The sequence below is a fragment of the Sylvia atricapilla genome, chromosome 1 (assembly GCF_009819655.1).
Source record: "Sylvia atricapilla isolate bSylAtr1 chromosome 1, bSylAtr1.pri, whole genome shotgun sequence".
NCBI lineage: Eukaryota > Metazoa > Chordata > Aves > Passeriformes > Sylviidae > Sylvia > Sylvia atricapilla.
In genome coordinates this window covers 79,031,138-79,051,746 of record NC_089140.1, presented here as the reverse complement: position 1 = coordinate 79,051,746, position 20,609 = coordinate 79,031,138, and the positions used below count along the sequence as shown (strand labels likewise).

The window sequence follows — 20,609 nt, the reverse complement described above, 5'->3', positions numbered from 1 at the left end:
TGGTTAGGAGAAGTAAATTCCTATACACAAAACCAAATGACATATTCTTTCAATAAACATGCATTTTAAAGTTAGGTATTCTTAAAAGCAACTAGAAGTCAAGGAGGCCAACATAAATGCATGAATATCTCCATCTTACTAGGCACCCTGTAAAATTTGGAACAACTTTCACTCCAATCTTTCTAACAGAATCTTCTCTCTTCTCTCCCTGTTCCACAAGGTTTATTTTGTATGCTTCACCTAAGTGATTTATTTATATATCAGCATTTGCTTACCTATATAACATCACTAAGCATTTTTATTTTCTGAAATACCTCAAAATTGACAATTTGAAGTACAAACTAACATTTGCTCTGAGAGGATGACCACAACCAGTCCCCAAAAAAGGAATAAAGGTTAAAAAAAGTCCATCAGTTAACAAACACCCAGTGGTTTGACTTTATCATCATTTTTTTTATCTCATGTCTTGCAAGTAAAATTCTTAGTCTTGAAAGACTAATTTAACTTCTTAACCAGTTCAAGTATTGCTGTCCTACTTTTTAGGGGCGTAAGAGAGCTAACCTAAAAAGACACTCAAAAGCAGTTTTTAAGGATCTTGGGTACAATGTAGAACAATTAACTTGGTGTGATTTAAAACCATTTCAGAGAAAACAAATCAAAGATACCATCTTAAATTTCCTTGAATTAATGACTTCAACAACTTAATGTCTAGTCACAAAACAGAATAATAAAAATCCTTTTAGAAGTTCTACTCTATTCCATCTTTTACACAGTCCTCTCTACATCAATACTGCAATTTACATAGACATTTTTATTCAATACCAGGTACTGTGAAAGTTCAGCTTACACTTCTTAAAGGGCAAGCACAAGTTCTAAGATAGCATATGACAAATCACACTAGCAAATTATTAAAGATTATTCTGTAGCAAAAGTGACTATAATTGTAATGAATATATATGCTATAACCCAAAGTAGTAAAACTCTTCAAGACTAAAAAAATGCCCTTATTCAAATCCACTGAAGGACAAGTGGTAAATCTGGTTTCTAATGAGAAAGATTTCTTCTGAAGCAATTTAAAATCTATGACGTTGTTTAAAATCTACTGGGTTTGATGTATTTTGTAATTAATATCTTCCAATATATTTTGCATAAATCACATTTACCTAACACTCAAATTTACTGATGTCAGAGTTTATCATTACCGTGAATGTTTTTCTTTCCAGTCTCTTTCATTCCATCATCAGAATCGCTGTCTCTGCTCCCACACTGTGACAGAACAACTCTTCTCTCTAACACTTTCCCCTGAAGAGAGAATAACGTTTATTTTTTATTTGGAGCAGTTTTGCGTCATTAGTTCTAAGAAGCTGTTAAAGAAACCAACCTTGGATATTCTCTCCTTACTCCACTGTTGAACTCCTTTCATTACTTTCACAATACAATCTACAGCTTTATTAAGTGTCTGCTGTACCTCATCCAAGGAAGGTGTCATGATGATATTAGGGATAGATAGGTTAATATTAGTCCTAATTATTGGATGAACACCTTTTTTCTGCTTAGACATACTGTAATTTTCTAAATAAAAGACAAAAACAGAATACAAAAACAAAAAAAAAAGGTTGTTCATATTTTTTCAAGACCTCAAAATAGTAATTGATATTAAAAAATATAAATATAACTACCATATAAATTTATATAGCAAAAAATATATTTCCTAATGGAGAGCATTGAGTGTAATATCTGAAGGGAAAAAGAATTCCTGAGTAGTTTATAAGATGTACTGCTAAACTTTACAGCAGCACTAGTGAAAAGTAAGTGCAAAGCTATTTTTCGCCATGAAGCTCCTCATCAACATGTCTTGTGCACCTAAACTCTGTTTAGCAGACACTTTTGTTATCTGGCTGGTACTCACAGCCAGCATATTAAATTGGGCACAGAATCTCCTTAGTCTCATAGTATTGTATGCCTTAGAAAGTATAGAAGCTTATAAACTATAGAGACCAAAGACAACTGCCCTTACTTTTGTTTCTTAAAGGCATGCAACAATAAAACACTTCAAAACAGTGTGTGGAAGTATCTGAAGGCAATTAGTAAGAGAAAAAAGACACCTCTATCTTTTTTTTTTTTCATATAGTTTTATGTAAAAGGCAAGGTCAAATAGATCTTGTCAAGTTATCAAGGTCTTACCTTGTCACGTTAATAATTGATAACTTCTAACTCAAGTGATAACTTACCAAGTTATCAAGGTCTTACCAGAAACTTATCAATCAAGTCTAGCTCCAAATAAAATATTGGCTTCAGAACAGTACAGTGAGTCCTAAGCAAAATAGCATTGTAATGACACTTTCCTACTGCCATAAGAAAAAAATACCTTTGGAAATACACAATTATATGAATTGTAACTTAACAAGACAGCTTAATCAAAATCCCTCTGTTTTCCCTTCTTTTACACTTGTGACTCTTATTCAGGCAGTTATGGGATATTACATTTACATTTTTCTTTATATAACTTAAAAGAGCAATGTACTACAAGGCAGCCACCTAAGAAGCTGATGCTGGAAGATGCATGAATGCGCTTGCGGATGGTCTCCAGAGTGTTTCGAGTGACTTTCAAAAGGGCATCAATGTTTCGATTATTGAAGTAAGAAAGCAGTTCATTGGCTTCTTCTTCCAGCTTTTCTAAATCCATTTTCTTCCGCTTTGCTGTAGGAGACAAGCCAGCCCACATCTTACTGGAATTTTGTGAGGAAGTCAAAATTTTTGATCTTCTTTCCTCATCTGTTGCTAAAACATCATAAATCCAGTTAGTTCAATTTACCTAAGGGACTTGAAAATACCATAAAGCAACATCTCCACAGAAATAAGTGTGTCAGAAATAGTTTTTAAAAGTGCAGAATTAGTCATCTGTAACCTGCACCGCAATGTAACAAACCTTTTATTCCCATCTGTCTTCTTATTCAGGACAAACTGGCATGATCATCATCAAAATTTAGATCTTATTTCTTATTCTCTTCCTCTAGGAAGTCCAGCAATTAACCAAGGCTACTAAGTACTTCTATGGCATGAAGATTTCAACATCCAAGTTAGATAAATAATATTGAGGTATTTTGTAGATGATAAATGATTGTTGGATTATTCATTATCAAGGCAAATTCAAAGGAAAGTCTTTGGACATTAGATACTGTTCAACACTTCAGTCACCTAAGTTACAATGTTCCCCAACACAAATTATCAGCATGAGAAGGAAACAAACAACACAATACAATCTTCTTACCTGTATTTTTGTCCCTTTTTTCACCACTAGGTACAACTGAATTCTCATCTTCTTTACTGACTTGTTCCTCAGTGTTAAGCAACATGTTAATCAGATCATTAGCAGAAGCTTCCACCAGTGAGCTTTTTAAGTGTAAAGTCCGAGAACCTTTTATACAGAGTTCCTGTTATCAAAGCAAAACAATATGCTCTTATTGTCACAATTCTCATGTCAATTTCACAGTCATAGCAGCCTTTATTAACACAAATTCCAAGGCCTAAGATTTGTGAAAAGACAGATCTGTATACAACATTAATTTAATTTTTTTCCCAAAATATTAGGTATCAACAAGGCATTATAAATATCTTTCAAGATTGTTTTGGCTTCTTTCTCAAATCACATGATTCATTAGTTAATATCATGAATCAATGTTTATGATGCCTAGTTTCACTAAAAGGCTCCCAAAAGCAAGGGCTTCTTAATTTTCTTAACTTTCCAATGTAGACATGGGAAACCAAATACTTCTTTCAATCATAGTCAGTTTACGTTAATTGGATGTGCCATAATGAGTATTAGTCAATCATATTTCCCATTTACAGCTAAAGAGAAGATAAAAACTATACAAGCTGCATTCATTATTAAAATAAACACAAAAATTATCAGCTGGAGAGAATAGAATCAAAGAATGAGATTAAATAAAATTCAGAAATTTATTACAGTAGTGTGTATCTTTTTTTATCCAATACTTATAATAAAATTAATCAAGTATGCTTCAGTTAACTATGATTTTTATCTATAACGGCCTTGTAATTTTTTACTCCTTTGTTATCTTATATTTCATTCAGCTTAAACAAGCATGACTACCTTAGTTTAATTAAAAATCAATAACTGGAGATATTCAGCCATTTCCAAATTTTAAGAAAATCTTTGGCCCTCCTAATGATTCTGTTGAGTTGAGAGAGAAGGCATATGTGATTTGTAGCATCATAGCAACACTAAACAGAGTACACTGGGATTTTTCCACTGGGTAATTATTTTTGTAGCAGCAATTTCTTTAGAAACTTAAAGACACCTGTTAGGTGACAGAAGTTATTTCTAGTCTCCTCTAATTAAAAATGACAATAAGCTTACAAACTGTTATTATTTTCATTGTACCCATAAGTGGGGTTCTTATACCACGTACTTTGCTAGCTCAATTCAATTGGCCATTGTAATTGCCACGTGTGTAATTGGTAGGTAGCAAGTTCTCAAGTACTATCATACTATGCAGAGAGGGTTTTGTGCTCACTCTCACGTATTCTTACCTTAATGAATATACATTTTAGTACCTGCCCAATCAGGAAGGGAGCAGCAGGATCAACAAAAACAGCTATGGATTATGAGGCTTACACACTACCACTTATTCCATATAATATTATTTTAAACTTTACTCTGTATGTAACAACAAAATGAGTTATTACAATGGCCAAAAGAGAAAAGACCAAATAGTTAAATACAATAAGATAATCAAAGCTTTAATTTGTAATATTTATTGCTACAAGAGAAAAGGAATGGGGATTATCTACTTGATTTTCTACAGTCTTTATCAAAACAGTTTGTCTCAGGAGAAAACACGTTAGACATTTTAACCTAAAATGCAATCCCTTACTATAACCTCAAAAAAATATTCTGATATTGAATTTAATTATGATCTTAATCAGCTTTCTAAAAATTTACATGTTTATAATTAATTACCCTCAACATAAAAGTATTTTGATGGGGTGAAGGAAGGGGTTTTTTGCCAGAACACCTTCACCCAGGTACTTCTGCATATATTTTCCACATCCCATTACCTACTCAGGATAGTTTGAGATACATATTATGCAGTCCTTTCTATAGTATTTACTTTCCTCAGGCAACTGCTGGAGAATTCTCTTATTTAAACAGGAATAATGACAAAAAAGATACTCTCATAGAGGTAAAATTTTTGAATGCTATGAAAGCATAAAAGAAATATCATACACTATCTGGCTTGACATTAATAATAAATAGAAAAGAACATAAATCAGATCTGTCTGTATTTGGTACTTTTGTTCCTTTTTAAGGCCCCAGCCAAGCAAGTGGGGATTTCCATGTGTATCCCATGCGTGCTTCATTAATTCCACATTCAGATTTTTTTATCTCATAAGAAAGAAAAAAATCTAAACTCAAAGTCATCAATTTCTTCTTCATGAAACTTTTATCTATTAACCTTAGTCTTTTGAAGAAATTCCTCACAGCTCTGTGGTTCATCTTCTGGCAACATACAGAGTGGCACTCTATTCATGTCTTGAAGGACAGCATCAATACGAAATTCAACCAAGTCATTCACACGATCAAGCAATAACTCCAGCCCAGCTTTTGAAGAAAACAGAAGATTCAAGACAAGCTAAAACGTTTGAATTAATATCCTTTGCAGACTCATGTTTAAATTTTTACCTCAACAAACTGTCATATTTAATTGTAAGTGAATTCTGCCCCTTAACCAATTTACTTCAAACATCTAAATTTTTATGCCAAGCTTCACCATAAGAATCATAATTAACTTTTTGCACAACAGATACTTCCCCAGCACATGCTATCTACATGCTAAAATATATTATATAAACATAAGCTATTGTACAAATATATATAATACAGTTTTTGATATAAAATATAGCATCTGTTATAAATATATATATTATTAACTTTAAGGATACATAGTTCAAATATTAAGACATTAACATTTAAATGAGGGACAACAGTACTTCATTTTCTTCTATAGCTTGAACTAGTTACAACTTGGAGAATCTACTAGCAACAGAAACTTTAAGCAAATAAAATCTCTATGCTTTAAACAAAGGTTAGAGGCCAAACAATAGTTAACATAAAACAATCCCTAGAATTTTCGAAGTTTAATAGCAATCTGCTCTCAATGCTGAAGCTGAAATAGCAGCAAGGTGCCTGATCCAGACTCAAGTTTCTTGTATTACTCAAAATTAAATTAAGCATAATGTCATGCTGGCATCCAAAATGCACTTGAATCTGACGTTCCAAATGAAGAAAATTTCCACTGTAACTATTTATGCAATTTCAAGAAACAAAACCTGTTTGCTGTATTAATTAAGCTGAAGAAAAAGGAATTTGGTATTTTCAGAAAAGAAACACATCTCAGTACAACCTTGGAATAATCTTTCGAAAACACTACAAGCTCATCTGTTTTCTAAAGCTGTTGTCAAAGATGTGTGCTGAATCAGTTTTAAAGAGATTGGTATTAAAAAATATCTATATTAAATGCTACTGAGCAACGGCAGTGCCAACTGAGTCAGTGGTTTATTCCCTGAGAAGTTGTTTTGTACATTATAGAAACAAAAATAGCAAGACTAGGAAAAGCCTGAAACCTAAGAGCTCTTTTTGAAAGTAGTTATCCTTCTTTAAATTCAGAATCCACTGGGCCTTTTGCACCATACTTTATGTTTGCATGTATGTATTACATACTTTATGTATGTAATCCAAACTGCCTTGCATTAGTAAAAATTTGATGAACATACAAGACAAAAAGCAGGTGATGTTATAAAACAAATGTTTCATGAAATACAAGACCTGTGACAATTCTGATATCTCTTAGATATAAATCAACTAAGTGCAAATCACATAAAGAACTGTAATCTCATAATATAACTTGCATTTGTACAGAACAAATAACCAGTGCTTAATGGAAAGAGGCAAGTAACCAACCTAGCTTAGAAAAAACTGTATTGATATATTTCTCAATATTCAAGGATGTCCAGTTCAATAACATTAGACCTGGCTGGATAGCATCCTCTACATTTACTAATCGAGGAGCCATCAGTTGTTCAAAAGGGTAGTGTATTTTCAGTTTAATTCTTTTGTATTCTGCCAACATCACCTGAAATAAATAGAAAATTAAAAGATTAGTTAATATATACTGATTTGAACCACCTTATGTACACATATTTATGATTACTTAAACTAAGAAAATTCATCTGTATGTACATTACTGAAATTCTTAAGAAGTTATAATTAATTGCTTTTTAAAGGTTTTCATTATTTTTGGCAGAAGTTCACTTTTTCTTCCTCTTTATATCTCTATACATATTTGTTGCTCTGTGTGAAGTACTACTTCATGCAGAAATCAATCTTTGATTGCACTGGTGCTGTGATGAAGTTAATCTCTTTCTCAGTGGCTCAAATGATGCCATGTTTTAGATTTGTGACACGAGTGAATGAGTAACACACTGATATTTTGGGTATTGCTAAACAGTGCTCATACAGCATTGAGTCTTTTTCTGCTTCTCACACTGCTCTGCTGGTGACTGGAGACACATAAGACTCTGGGAAAGAATGCCAGGACCCCAACTGATTAATGGGATCTCATACCTATGACATCATGCTTAAAAATGAAAGCTGGGAGAAGAAGCAGAGAGGGGAACACTCAGAGCTGTGGTGCTTGTCTTCTCAAGTAGCTGTGATACTGCCTAGTTTTACCAGATTAATTCCCTTCTTTTTTTTTCTTGTGCATGCAGTTTTTGCCTTCCCTATTAAATCGTCTTTATCTCAACTAACGTGTTTTATATTTTAATCTTCAGATTCTCTCCCCTATTCTAAGGGGAGGAGTAAGGGGCTTGGTTGCATACTGGGCTTAAACCATGTGACAGAAAAATCTTGCAAATTTCAGTCTGTAAATGAGTGTTACAGAAGACAAAAAGCACAAGGAGAAAAATACATCTAAGTGGACTTTCCAGGAATTCTGATAAGATCAGCCTTTATTTTCTTTCTAATGCCTCTTTAACCCACTGATCTAGTTTCACATGTTTGGCAATAACATTATGACTTAGTCATAAAGATTTTATGACTTCTTTTTGTTGGGTTTCTTTCATTTCAGCATCAAGTAGTCTTTTAAAACTGTAGGATTCTAGACACCTATTTTTGAATCCTGATCCTGAGTCGTCAATAATCTTCTATTCATAAGCAGATTATTATCCAAAGGATAATTATCCAAATTATCCAGAAAATTATCCAAAGGACTGAAAAGACAAGAGAAAGGGAAGTTTCAGCTTCACTTTTTAAACTGTTCCACAGACATCTGTGTAAAACACCAGCACCAGAAAAAAAAAAAAATAAAAGCTGCTACTTGCTGCATGCTTTACGCTTTTTAAAAACAGACAACCTGTTCCTCCCTCACAGGTATCCTTTCAAAACAAATGCTGCCCAATGTTGACTTCATTATTGGATGGGAGATAAATTCCTTATCATTTAGAAAGCAAGCAACAGCATGAGGCATTGGTAAGTTTCCTTTCCTCCCCATTCTCATCTGTCCCAGACTCTGCAGAGCTTCCCCAAACCCATGCATCTGTGAAGTAACTTCACAGAAAACATAAAGCCAAGAAAGACTTCTAAGTGCCTCAAGACAGTTATACAAATAAGAAAATAGATTTGCAAATGTTTTGTTAGTACATAACTGTTGATCTTCATTTATCCTCTTCCATAGGTATAGAACCCAGGCATCTTAATGCACAGTACATGTACATAAAATAACTAAAGTAAACCCACGTGCAAATTGTTGGCAATCTTCTTGTACCAGTCTCTCTGCTGTTGAATAACACTTGCAAATGGTGGAATTTCAAGGCGCATGTGTGCCATGCAATCTGCTTCTCTGATTAGAGTTAATATTTGAGGGTCAAAATTAACAAATAATTCTCCTGTTTCTGGAGCTTTCACCAAGAGAGTTGCTTGAAGTCCTCTTTTAGTTAACTCAATCTGCAGGAAATAAAATCATCATTCCTGATCAGACAAGCCACTACAACAAAATACTTTGGTTTGCACATAAATATCACTTTGGCAGACACTAAAATCAGGTACTGCTGACAAAGACTGATGTGCTATAAGAATCCAAAGCAAAAATTTATTAACTCAATGTGTATGGACCCAAATGCTTAATAATCAACCAGCTATTGATCTCACAGATATTTTTCTGTTGGGTCTTGGATGTTATAAGCTGCATTCCACAGTCAAAAGTCAAATCAGAGCCATAGATTTTCTTGCTTCAACCACTTTAAATCTTAACCCTCATCTCCTTAGAACTTATTGCATGTTCTGCAATAAGGCTACACACAATCTCCTCAATGAATTAAAGTATTTGTGGATAACCTCTTCACATATCTACTCATCCCCCATTTCTCCTTTTGCTTGTTTTCCAATAGCTAACAGATATACCAGTCTTAATGGTACTGACAATTATATCCAACATCTGGGCAAATCTTTCAAAATACTAAAATAAATGTTTATTATAGATTTTATTTCTTATCATTATTAAAAGAAAAGCCTAATCACACAATTGCTTTAACTGCCTTATTTAAAATATTAGAAGACCATTTGTTCTCAATGTGATTAGGACAGCATTCCTTAGACCACCACACACTGAAAATTTGGCTTATACCAAAAAGCAATCCTACCTTAGACAGGCAAATTTTTCGTACATTAAAAACTTTGCTGCTAATCTTATTTTCCATTTATCCTTTTGTTGCTGTAACTTAATTGTTCTTTATTCACACCTCAAATTTCATGTATCACATCACATTGAGATGGAGCCATAGTTTCAGAACCCATTGATATCCTTCAATGCACATTGTTCTTTTATTATGGAACACAGAAAATTTGCACCACCTTTTAATGTCTAAAATACAGTTGAGAATATTGCTTGCTTCAGCAATACCATGTACTATCAAGACATTACACAGAATTTTTCAAGAAATAATCTAAGCAAGCTTTGTCAAGGAAGATGTCATGTTCTATCCACTACCATCAGTCTTAATCGAGTGGTTTTTTGGGTTTTTTTGGGGGTTTTTTTGGTTTTTTTGTTTTTTTTTTTTTTTTTGTTTTTGTTTTTGTTTTTTTTTTTTTTTGTTGGTTTTTTTTTTGTTTTGTTTTTTTTTTGGTTTTTTTTTTTTTTTTTTTAATAAGATGTTAACAATCCAGTAACAAGTAGAAAAAAAGAGGGGCAAAATTTTTTGGAAATCTCAGAAACTGACACTAAGCTTAACATTTCCAATGTACAGAAGAATAAAGAATAGTAGGAGCTACAGCAATATTCACGTTCCGTTTGTATTCCCCGCAGGACACTAGTTCCTCGCGCGTTTTTCTTTCATGCAGGAGTAGAGCAGGAGCTCCACCTTGTGTTCTGTGACACCCGTGTGCACTCCTCTTGCCTCGAGAGGAGAGACGACGGAGCAATAGTCACTTTCTTTTGCCGTACTTGGTAGGCAAGTGCATGTATGTTAAAGTGAATTTACTTTTTATGTCTTTTCAAGGCATGCGTGTACGTTTCAAACTCGAAATTTTGTTCAAATCCACCTCCCTTTGTTCCCACCTGATGCGTATAAAGTTGGAGCAGTCTCAGGAAGTTTATACACATGCCAAGTGTGATTTGGCTGCTTGAGAAGAAAACAGACAGGTTGTTTTAATACAGAGCAGAATCACAATGCAGATGATTCAGACCTCACAAAGAAAGGCACCACTTCAGGGCAGATGCCTGGGATTTTATAGTTATTTTACAAAAGATGAAAGGCAAACATACTTGGCTACTCCATCAAGGCATGGTACATGTAAGAAAATCTAATCATTAGATCATCTAGCCAAAGGGGCAGATGCAGCCCCACAAGAATCATACATTCTCTTTAGTCTTTATAGTCGAGACAAGGCAGTGAAAACTATCATATCATAACTATACTTTGAACGATGCAGGTATCCAGCTCAGTACTGGGATCAAAAAAGAAACTCAGTCCAAGATAGAAACAATAAACAAATTCCTGAAGCATTGCAATTCATTCCATAAAATATGAGAGATATGCACCAGCTCTCTGTGAAGAGTACATGAAAACAAGTATGAATTTCCTATACCAGCAGAATAAGCATTGAAATTAAAGACCTAAGTACAATAGCAGTTTTCATTACTGCCTGGAAGCAGGAGCAACTATATGCAGGTTAATGGTGCCAAATGATGTACCTGAAATGTAATGCATAATGAAACAACAACTGAGATAGTACTGTTCAGGTTCCTTGATTCCCAACTTGCACTCAACTAAACATTAATCATCAATAATATATATTCAGCACTAAGTCTCAATACAACATCTTTTATGTACTCTAATACTGCAATCATTTCTCCTTGTTTACTATACCAAACTTTTGGACACAAAAAATTACCACTTATACTATCAGACAATCAAATCTGCTGACTCTTTAAACTACATTTCACACGACATGTCAAAGGCAAGTGTGAAAAAGGAAGGGTCAGGAAAATCTAATATATTCAGACTGGAGAAAAGGCAGCTGGTACCTCTGGTCCCAGATCCAGTCTAAGACTATCTTTGAGAAGATTGATGTTTATCAGCACCAGAGACTTGCACAATGTACAAAAGCTGGGCCTAAGTTCCAAAAACAGCAGGCAAATGCATAGACAGGTGTCACACTACCTTCAAAACTGCAGTCTGGAGATTCTGATCCTTCTTATTCAGCTTTTCAAGGCTGAGGTTAATTTTTCTGTAAGATGCTCTTTGGCAAGGCAATAAAGAAACTGGAAGTGAAAAATTTGCCAAAACAATAGTAGAAACTTTTTGAGATTTTAAGGCTTTAAAGTCGCCCCTGCAGAAGCCATGGGCTTCTATATTTATTTATAATAAATATAGTCAGAGGTTCTGTGTATGAGACCCAGGAAGGCAAAATTAGTCAAATGAGATTTAAAAGATAAACCATGTTCTCTGAAGAATATTCAGGCTACAAAGTGTTCTGCCTGTAAGGCCCCAAATGATTCCTTCAATGAGACACATAAAAAGCGCTTATGGTTGTTCATGTACTTAGAGTTAGACACATGGGAGAAACACTGAACAGGTATTCTCAAGAGATAAAACAACAAAAAATACTTTACTAGCAACTTGAGGAAATCATAGAACTTTGGCAAAAGGTTTAGTACAATATTCAGTCAACATAAAACACTTAAGACATTAACTTAGCCCATCCAACTTTGCAAGCACTAAGCTGACTTGATTTTAAGTTACTCAAAAATTCCAAGAAAAGGGAATCAGAAGAAGAAAGCTAGAGAAAGACAGAAAATATATAGACTAGCACACATATAGCTACCAACTCCTGGGTTCCAGCAGTGTTCAGATAGAAATTCCAAGAGGACATAGAGTCAAGACATCAGATAACCTCATATTCAGCTTTAAATACTTGAAAATCCTTTGGCCTTCCTAGGCCCTTCCCCCTAGGTGGAACTTCCAGTCATTTGGCCACTCAGGAGCTGGGTTAGGGGCTCCAGAGGTGGGTGGATCAGTGCCTCTGGTGTGCCAGAGACTGGCAGCTGCAGGGATACAGGCTCTAGGGGTGGGGTGTGGGACAGTACACTGCCTCGCCAGGGCAAGGCCTGAGTTGCCCCTTCCCTCACACACATGCATCCCAAAATTGTCAGTAGGAAATGAAATTACTTGTATTCGTTCTGACGTTCTGATTCGTTCCTTAATTTTCTCTGTCAGCATTTAATTTTCTTCATAGCAGCTTATATGGTGTCATCAGATTTGTTATCAAAACAAAGCTGATAACACACCAATGTTTCTGTTGAACAGTACTTGCGCAGCATCAGCGCCTGCTCTTGTTCTCACCCTGTCCACACAGTGAATAGATTGGGGGTGGGAGTGGAGATGAAGGGTGCAAAAGAGGCTGTGAGGGGACAAAACCAGGCAGATGTCATGAAATAACAAAGGATATTCCTTGCCATATAACATCATGCTCAGCAATAAAACAGGTTGAGGAGGTTGGCCACCCTCTGCTCTGGAATTGGTTAGACATTGTTTGACCCATACGAGATGGTGGGAAATTGCCTCTACAGCACTTTCTTTTCCCTTTCTTTCTCTTTCTCCATTTCTCCTTCACTAATCAAACTACTTAACTTGAACCACAAGTTTTCTTCTTTTTGCTTTTTCTTTCCTCTTTCTTCCCTGTCTCACTGGGGGTGCATGGCAGGAAGTGAATGAACATTTGTGTGGTGCTTAGCTGCCCATTAGGATTAACCCACAGCTGGCTCAAAGCCTACTTGTGCTCTGAGTATACTATTATCTGTTCAGACTGGATGTTTTTTACATGTATATTTACAGAGTGTACCAATGGATTATCACTCAAAATAAAATTCATATTGTCCAGAGCAGAGGAAAACTGTGTGTCTGCTTTCACCTTAAGCCAACCAGCTGACAAAACTCCTCTCCCCACACAAGATGATCTTGCACCAGTCGGAAGAATATGGCAGAGACAGAGGGGCAGCTAAGCCTACCACTGGATATTCATTATGATTTTTCTTTCTAACTTCTTAGTTATAATGCAAGTCTTTCAGTGTTCCTAAATTCAGCTACAGGTGCTACAGGCCCTATCCTTTTAACAGGAACACTTTCTCATAAAACAACTTTTCTTATTCTATCCCTCATTTGAGAGTCATCATAAACCTACAGTTAAGCATACCTGACAACTGCTACTAACCAGAGACTCCACCATTTTTAATTTTTTTCTTTAAGGACTATCAAAATCAGCTGGTTTACCTGCTGGAGCCATTCCCTGTGGTAGATCACCTCAAATTTCATAAGAACTTTTGCTACTTTGTTGTAATTGCGGATTATGCTCTTGCCATCTGGTGTTCTCAGAACTGCTGGATGTCTTTGGAAAGTCTCCATGGGCCCCTTGATCCTATGGAATAGGTGGCGTGCCCACAAGATCTTGCCAGCTATTGGAGGCAGATTACGAGCGAGTGGAGGGTCCTTCTTGTGCCTTGTGTAGATCTTACAGATGGTTTCTATGTCATGGCCATAGTTCTGAAATATTTTCTGATACTTGTCATCAATGCCAAGATTTGGGATTTGCAATCTGGTTAAAAAAATAATAATGAAAAAATTGTTTCAAGACTTTTGAAATCCTTCTAATATATTGTTGGCAAATAGAGCCATTCCAGATTCCTTTGCATGCTTTAGAAAATAGCTACTTTAGCAGCAGAGTTTTCAGCTTGAATAAATGCTGTCACAACCTGATTCCAAGTAACAAAGTTTTACGCCAGATGATAAAAATTTCCAAGTAAGCCTACACATTTTCTGTTTTGTCACTGTTTTCAAACACTTGCCTGAAATTATGTGCAGCAAACTGTAACCAATTCACCACTAGCTGTCTATTCTATTAAACAGATTACAATACAAAAACTGACAGAATAATGAGTGAGGCTGTTTTTGTAACCATGTTAATTTATAAAGACAAATTTCACTGTTTCTTAATAAAAGCATTTTATTCTCTTCTAACCGCATTGTGGTAACAAATTACTTGTTCACTGTCATAGTTCAAGCATAAAGCTTAGGCAAATATGCTAAGAGAAAGTTTTCCTGTACTTAAGCTGATTTTGAAAGATGAAGTTCAAAGTCCACTTAAATTTTGCATTTTCTGATACAAAAAAATATGGCTTTTATTCATTCGAGCTACTAAGACAACTCTTAACAGGGCTGAACAGCTGAGAGTAAAGAGGTTGAGTTGGTTTTGTTTGTATTTAAGAAAATGCCTTCTGCTCTGGTCCCACCTCGCCCCCCGCCCCTACCCCCCCCCCCCCCCCCCCCCCGGCTTTTTCCACCATCCTGAATGTCTTATTTCCATTGTCTGGCAGAGTTTTAGCAATCTGAATAGGACATATTACCTGTCAAATTTCTGCAACATACACAGTGCCCTTTCAGTGTTCAGAATACTTTCAAAAGTGATGTCCATGAAACTCCTTAATTGATCCTGTAGAAGAGTAAATAATTTTACATCAGAGGAATCCATAAGGAACACACATCAAATATGCCAGGTATTATTTGACAGGATTTAACATGCAATATATTAGAAGATAATTTGTTTATGTTAAACTAATCTCAATAAGTGCTATTTTTCCCTTTCTTCCTTTCCACAAAAATTAAACAAAACACAGCCAACTTTTGAGGCATTTTCTTTCCAAGTTCCCTCTGTAGCTGTGCAACCAACAAAAGCTTCTGTACCGTCCAGTGTTTCACCATGCTGAGAGGCCTCAAAGAATGCTTGCATACCTCTTTGGCAGCCAAATAAAGAAAAGCATTTTTTTAATTTTTTTTTTCATCTGCAGATACTCTTTTCTTTCATCAACTTGTGATTTCAGAACTATTGCAAAGTTAATAATCTGACTTATTTTTACTACAGTCCTATTCACTCAATGAAATCACCCAGTTTTGTTATTCTTGCCAGCATATAGTAATGAAAAATCCTTTTGTTGAAGGCCCTCAATGGCCAATTCCATTAAACTAGTCTGAAAGATAATAAATGGAAGTTTAAAGTGAAAATGTATTAGAATAATTTTTCAACACTAGAACCCCAACTTTGTTGGGGTTTTTTTGTTTGTTTGTTTGGGGTTCTTTTGGTGGTAATTCAGGGAGGACAATAAGGATTCATTGGTAAATTAAATTCTTTGTGTATCATAAAACCTACATGAAGATCATGTATGTCTCTGCAAAACTCTTCATAGTCTTGGTCAAAATCAGTCTTCCGCTGATCCAAGAAATCATAATGCTTATTCTTCATGTTGTCAACAATGTTCTAAACAGTTTCACAGAAAAAGAAAACTATTACAAAAAAATGTCTTATCAAAAAGACTTACCACACCAAACATTTAGCACAAGATCATGTACATGTTCACATTTTACCTTTGCTAATAGTTCCCAGCACTATAAACAAACAGCTTAAAAGAAATATTTGCAGAAATCAGCTTGGTGTAATATCTACTCAAATTTCATTTATATTACTTATTTCTGTTTTAAGTCAATTACAACTGACAGAAAATTCAGACTTGCTTTTCATCAAAGACGTTTGTTACTCATTAAACATTCTGTTATTTTACTTCTATTCAAACCTTAAAGTTCAACAGAGAAAAATATTTTCACATTATTATTTTCCATGTCCTTTAAAGAACTGATTCCATTATAAATAGACTATTCAAAAAGCATAGTAAGATGCAGCACACCACCAGCCCACAACTTAATATTCCTGGCTTCTCTTACACAGCTGCTGTCCACACACATGGAAGTATATCTTAATCAGCATCTCCCTTGAACTGTACACACAGATAAAGGATTTCTAATGATAAACTACTGTTCAACATTCTAGTAGTTTACCACAGCATAACTATGAAGCTCCACATATTTTCAGCTCAGCTGACTTTCATCATTTTATGGTAAGTCAGCTGAAATTCAGTTTCATTGGATTTCTACAAATAAAAATTCCATCTTTTCCTCTAATAACAAGCAAATCCTGGACAGAGACTAAGTGTTAAAGCATAAAGAACAGTAAGACAGTAAACTCCTATTAAAAAAAAATTTATGATGTGTCATCAGTCACATACTAAATATAGCTATGGTCTGTGTCAAATACTTCAGTATCTCAATTTTGTCACTTTAAAAAGAAGTGCAATCACTTTTCTGCTCTTTATACAGCCTATCCAGAACCTTCCGTGTAGCATTTTTTTTACTAAAGTATTCTTCATGCCAAAGAATTATAAAGTCAACACAGCTGACTTTACAGCAACTGGGTCTCACACCAAGTTCTTGTTTAAGGACTTGGGTGCTGCACTGAATAACAAGGTGTATCTTTATAGAGCTTACATCTCAGCCTGGGCTGATGGCCACAAGCATCTTTTCAAACACAAATGTCCCAAACAAATTAGATTCCTGTGTTCCAGCCTACCAAAACAGTACATTCATTGCATGATTTGAAAATTCTCAGCAACCTGGGTTATTTCACTAAAGCAAATTGACTGACTTTTGACCATAACAAAAAGGCAAAGGATAGAGTAAAGAAAACTAGAACGGCACATTTGCAGCCACTCTATCATATGGGATCTCAAAAAGCTGTCTACAAAGTCCATACATTGAATATTTCTGATTTATTTTAATAATTACAGGTGCCATAATTATGATACTGCACTAATAAAATTACACAAAAAAAGTAAGCTAACTCAGGCTCAGTAAAAGCAGAAAATACTCCATTTGGTAAAAAAGAAAGCAAGAAAGAAAGAAGGAAAAGAAAATTACTAAACATACTTCCATTCTTAGAAGGTCTCCTTGTTACTCAAGTCACAATTCTCTTAAAAAATAAAAATCAGAAAACTGCATAGTAATAGTAACAAGCAAAGGGGCATGCACAGCTAGCCCAACATTTGTAGACACAGAGATGTAGCATTTCTCACTGTTTCTCCTGATCATAGACAAACCACTTTGAAAAAAGCAACAATCAGCTTTGATTTTATCGTACTTCTTTCACATGCCCATTTGCATCTTTTCTTTCATCTTATCTGCTCATTTCCCCAGTAACCACATATTTACATTGTTATTACTCAGTAATTTTAACACAATTAGAGTTAATTTTTCTCTCAATAAACACTTCCCTAATTTTCATATTTTTCTTTTAAAGGTTCAAAATCTAATATGTATATATACAAAAATATATACAAAATCTAATGTGTACCTGATATTTTGTGATCATTTCTTCCAATCCCTCTATCTTAGATTCCTGTAGAACCGAGTAGGTTCTCATTGTATTGAAAACATCTATTATCTTTACCAGACGACGATGAAAGGCTTCAAATTTTCCAAATATATACATCTCACTAAAATCAAATTGTCTTTCAGCTGGATTTTGTTCCAAATTCTCTTTTATCTTGTGGAAGCAATTTTGATACTCCTTAAAACAAAGAATTTAAAAGTATGTCAAGCTTATAACAAAAGGCACTGTCTTTAGCTAGAACAAAATTTACACAGACAGGTATTATCCTAACCTGATAGCAAGTAGAAGTTTCATCAATAAACAATCATGAACACTATAAAGAGAGTAACAGAATTTGCCTCTGAAAACTAATCCATCAATGCCATTACAGGATAACACACTTCAGCAAATCACTGAACTGCACATATATGTATTTGTACATATCCTTAGCTAGCATGAAATTCTGTTCCCTCCATTTCATAGCAGGGTTTGATGTGTTTGCTGAATAACCAAAATGACAATCCAGTTTCCAGAGACTGAAAATGCATGCTGAGCAGTTTTACTGGGTAGTCAAGATTCAAAAATCACTTTCAAGAACAAATCACTTTGGGAAGTTTTAATGCTGCTCCATAGCAGCTTCCACTTTTCATTCTGCATTCATAACAAGGCACAACACAAACCTTACTATAAACTTGCTAAATTCATAGTCAATGTCAATAGTCATAGTCAATTCATAGTCAGATTTTCTTGAAACTTTTTCTTTCAATAGTGATTTTCTTTACAATAAAATGTTCATTCTTTTTATCACATTTATGTATAGATAACCCCACTTGGAGGTATCAATACAAAGGGTCCAGATTTTGCTGTGTTGTTAGTGATTCAAATTGTAAGTTGTAGTCTATTGAATTTCTGAAAGCTTCTGGAACTAATAAGACTCAAATGAATACCTAATTTTTCAACATATTGTCATGCATCAACTGGACAATTTGATATATCTTTATAGAAAAATACAAGTTTAGTGCTCATTGCTGATGGTAAGAGGGCATACAAATTTACACTAATTTATGCTAGAACTAGGCAAGATTTGTTGCTTCAGAAGGTATTAAGATAAATATCTAGTCCTGAAACTACATATAAGGAATGAAAAAAAAAAAAAAAAGAAGAAATCCTGGATGAAGGTCCCAATAAGTACAGGGAGATTAGCAAAGAGAGGCAGGCTCTTCTTCACCATAACACATGGACAGAAGCCAAGAAGCAAAGAGCGTAAATTGAAACAGATTAGGTTCTGAATGGACAAAAGGAGAGAATCTTTCATCCCAAGGACAATCAAACAGTGAAACAGGCTGCTCAAAAAGGCTATGCAATCTCTCCATGCTTGGAGAACTTCAAGACACAATTGGATAAAGGACTGGGAAACCAAGCTTGATCTCGCTCTGTTTCTGCTTTGGTTTGAGCAGAAGGTTAGACTAGATACCTGCTGAGGACCCTTCCAAGCCAAATTATCTTATAATACTTGGCTTCCGGGGGAAAAAAAAAAACAAAGAAAATAAAATTTAAAAGTTATCACAGAAGTGTATTAAAAAAAAAAACAACCACCAAAGGCTATCTTCCTGACAAGTCTAGGTCAACTGAACAGCTGAATTTTTCTCAGTTCAGTAAATTGCCCTTTCTAAACATATAGCTTGTCCATACCTCTATGGAATATATTCAGTTCAGTAACTCTCCTTGTTTTAATTTCTATTTCATAACTCTCCACATGAAGTGAGAAGACACTACATAGAGAAATACAGCCATGAAAATCCAAGCAATTCCCTTATAAGCATAGTTAAGATAGACTAAGCATCAAAATTCTGTTTCCAGATCCACAACAGATGAAATTCCTTGTTAGCTCTAGCATAAACATTCCAGTTCCAGTGGATATTTTTCAGTTCACTCATTTTTCTTCACTATAACAGTGCTTTCTCACACAAATTTTCCTATTCCTGTGCTTCTAAATATCATCTTATTATTTGTTTTCTATATGTTCTTCCCACCTACCTGTTTAAGTCTAATAGCTGCTTGTAGCTTTTCCACAACTTTCTCCTGCGGTTGATTCCAGATAGTGGCTGTGTTGTTGTTTGCAATGTAAGATTTGCACGCTGTGATCATCTGATTGGTCACCTAAAAGCAGTTTGAACTTTGTGAAAAACACAGCCTTTCAAGGTCTTGCCATTCTCTCACTGTCATCTCATTCCTCTGGCTCCACTGATCAAATACCTGCCACATCAATAGACTGCCCTCCTTGTAACACCCAGCCTCCAGAACATGAAGTAACAAAAATGTTGATTAACTATGCTCATCCTAAACCTACACACCTTGTACCAACCTTGAAATAGCATTGAAGGCTACAAGTCATAAGACTTTGTCTCTTCTGAGGGCAAAGGTAAAATCAAGAGGCCATGAGAGTATAAATGGTGAAGAATTGTAGTACAAAAGTACAAGAATAAGTACAAAAGGACAAGAATTCAGCTTGTCCTTCCAATCCATTTCCTTTTTCATGCAAGCATGTGGAGATTTAAGGGCAGTATGAATTTAATGTATTTGGTTCTACAAAAAAAACCCATTCATAACAGGCAAAACTCGTAAAAGAGTTACTCTACGTACATCAGAGGTGAGACTTAAGTCTGAAAATGTTCCTACAACTCCAAACTACAGGCAGTAAAATGAGTCCAATATTTGAAATAGTTTATCACTATTTCCAATTCTTTATATGTTCAAAAAGCAGCATTAAAATTACTGA

General features: G+C 34.8%; 1 protein-coding gene across 1 annotated transcript in view; it reads right to left on the bottom strand.

The window, feature by feature from the left end:
* The window catches only part of DNAH5 (dynein axonemal heavy chain 5), a 122,360-nt gene that overhangs the window by 86,635 nt on the left and 15,116 nt on the right, over positions 1–20,609 (bottom strand). The window contains 12 exon segments of the mRNA XM_066341255.1: positions 1,203–1,302; positions 1,382–1,572; positions 2,539–2,815; positions 3,309–3,434; positions 5,481–5,626; positions 6,986–7,157; positions 8,822–9,028; positions 13,852–14,173; positions 14,982–15,067; positions 15,782–15,889; positions 17,813–18,028; positions 19,868–19,990. Coding sequence (XP_066197352.1) covers positions 1,203–1,302; positions 1,382–1,572; positions 2,539–2,815; positions 3,309–3,434; positions 5,481–5,626; positions 6,986–7,157; positions 8,822–9,028; positions 13,852–14,173; positions 14,982–15,067; positions 15,782–15,889; positions 17,813–18,028; positions 19,868–19,990 — 2,074 coding nt within the window.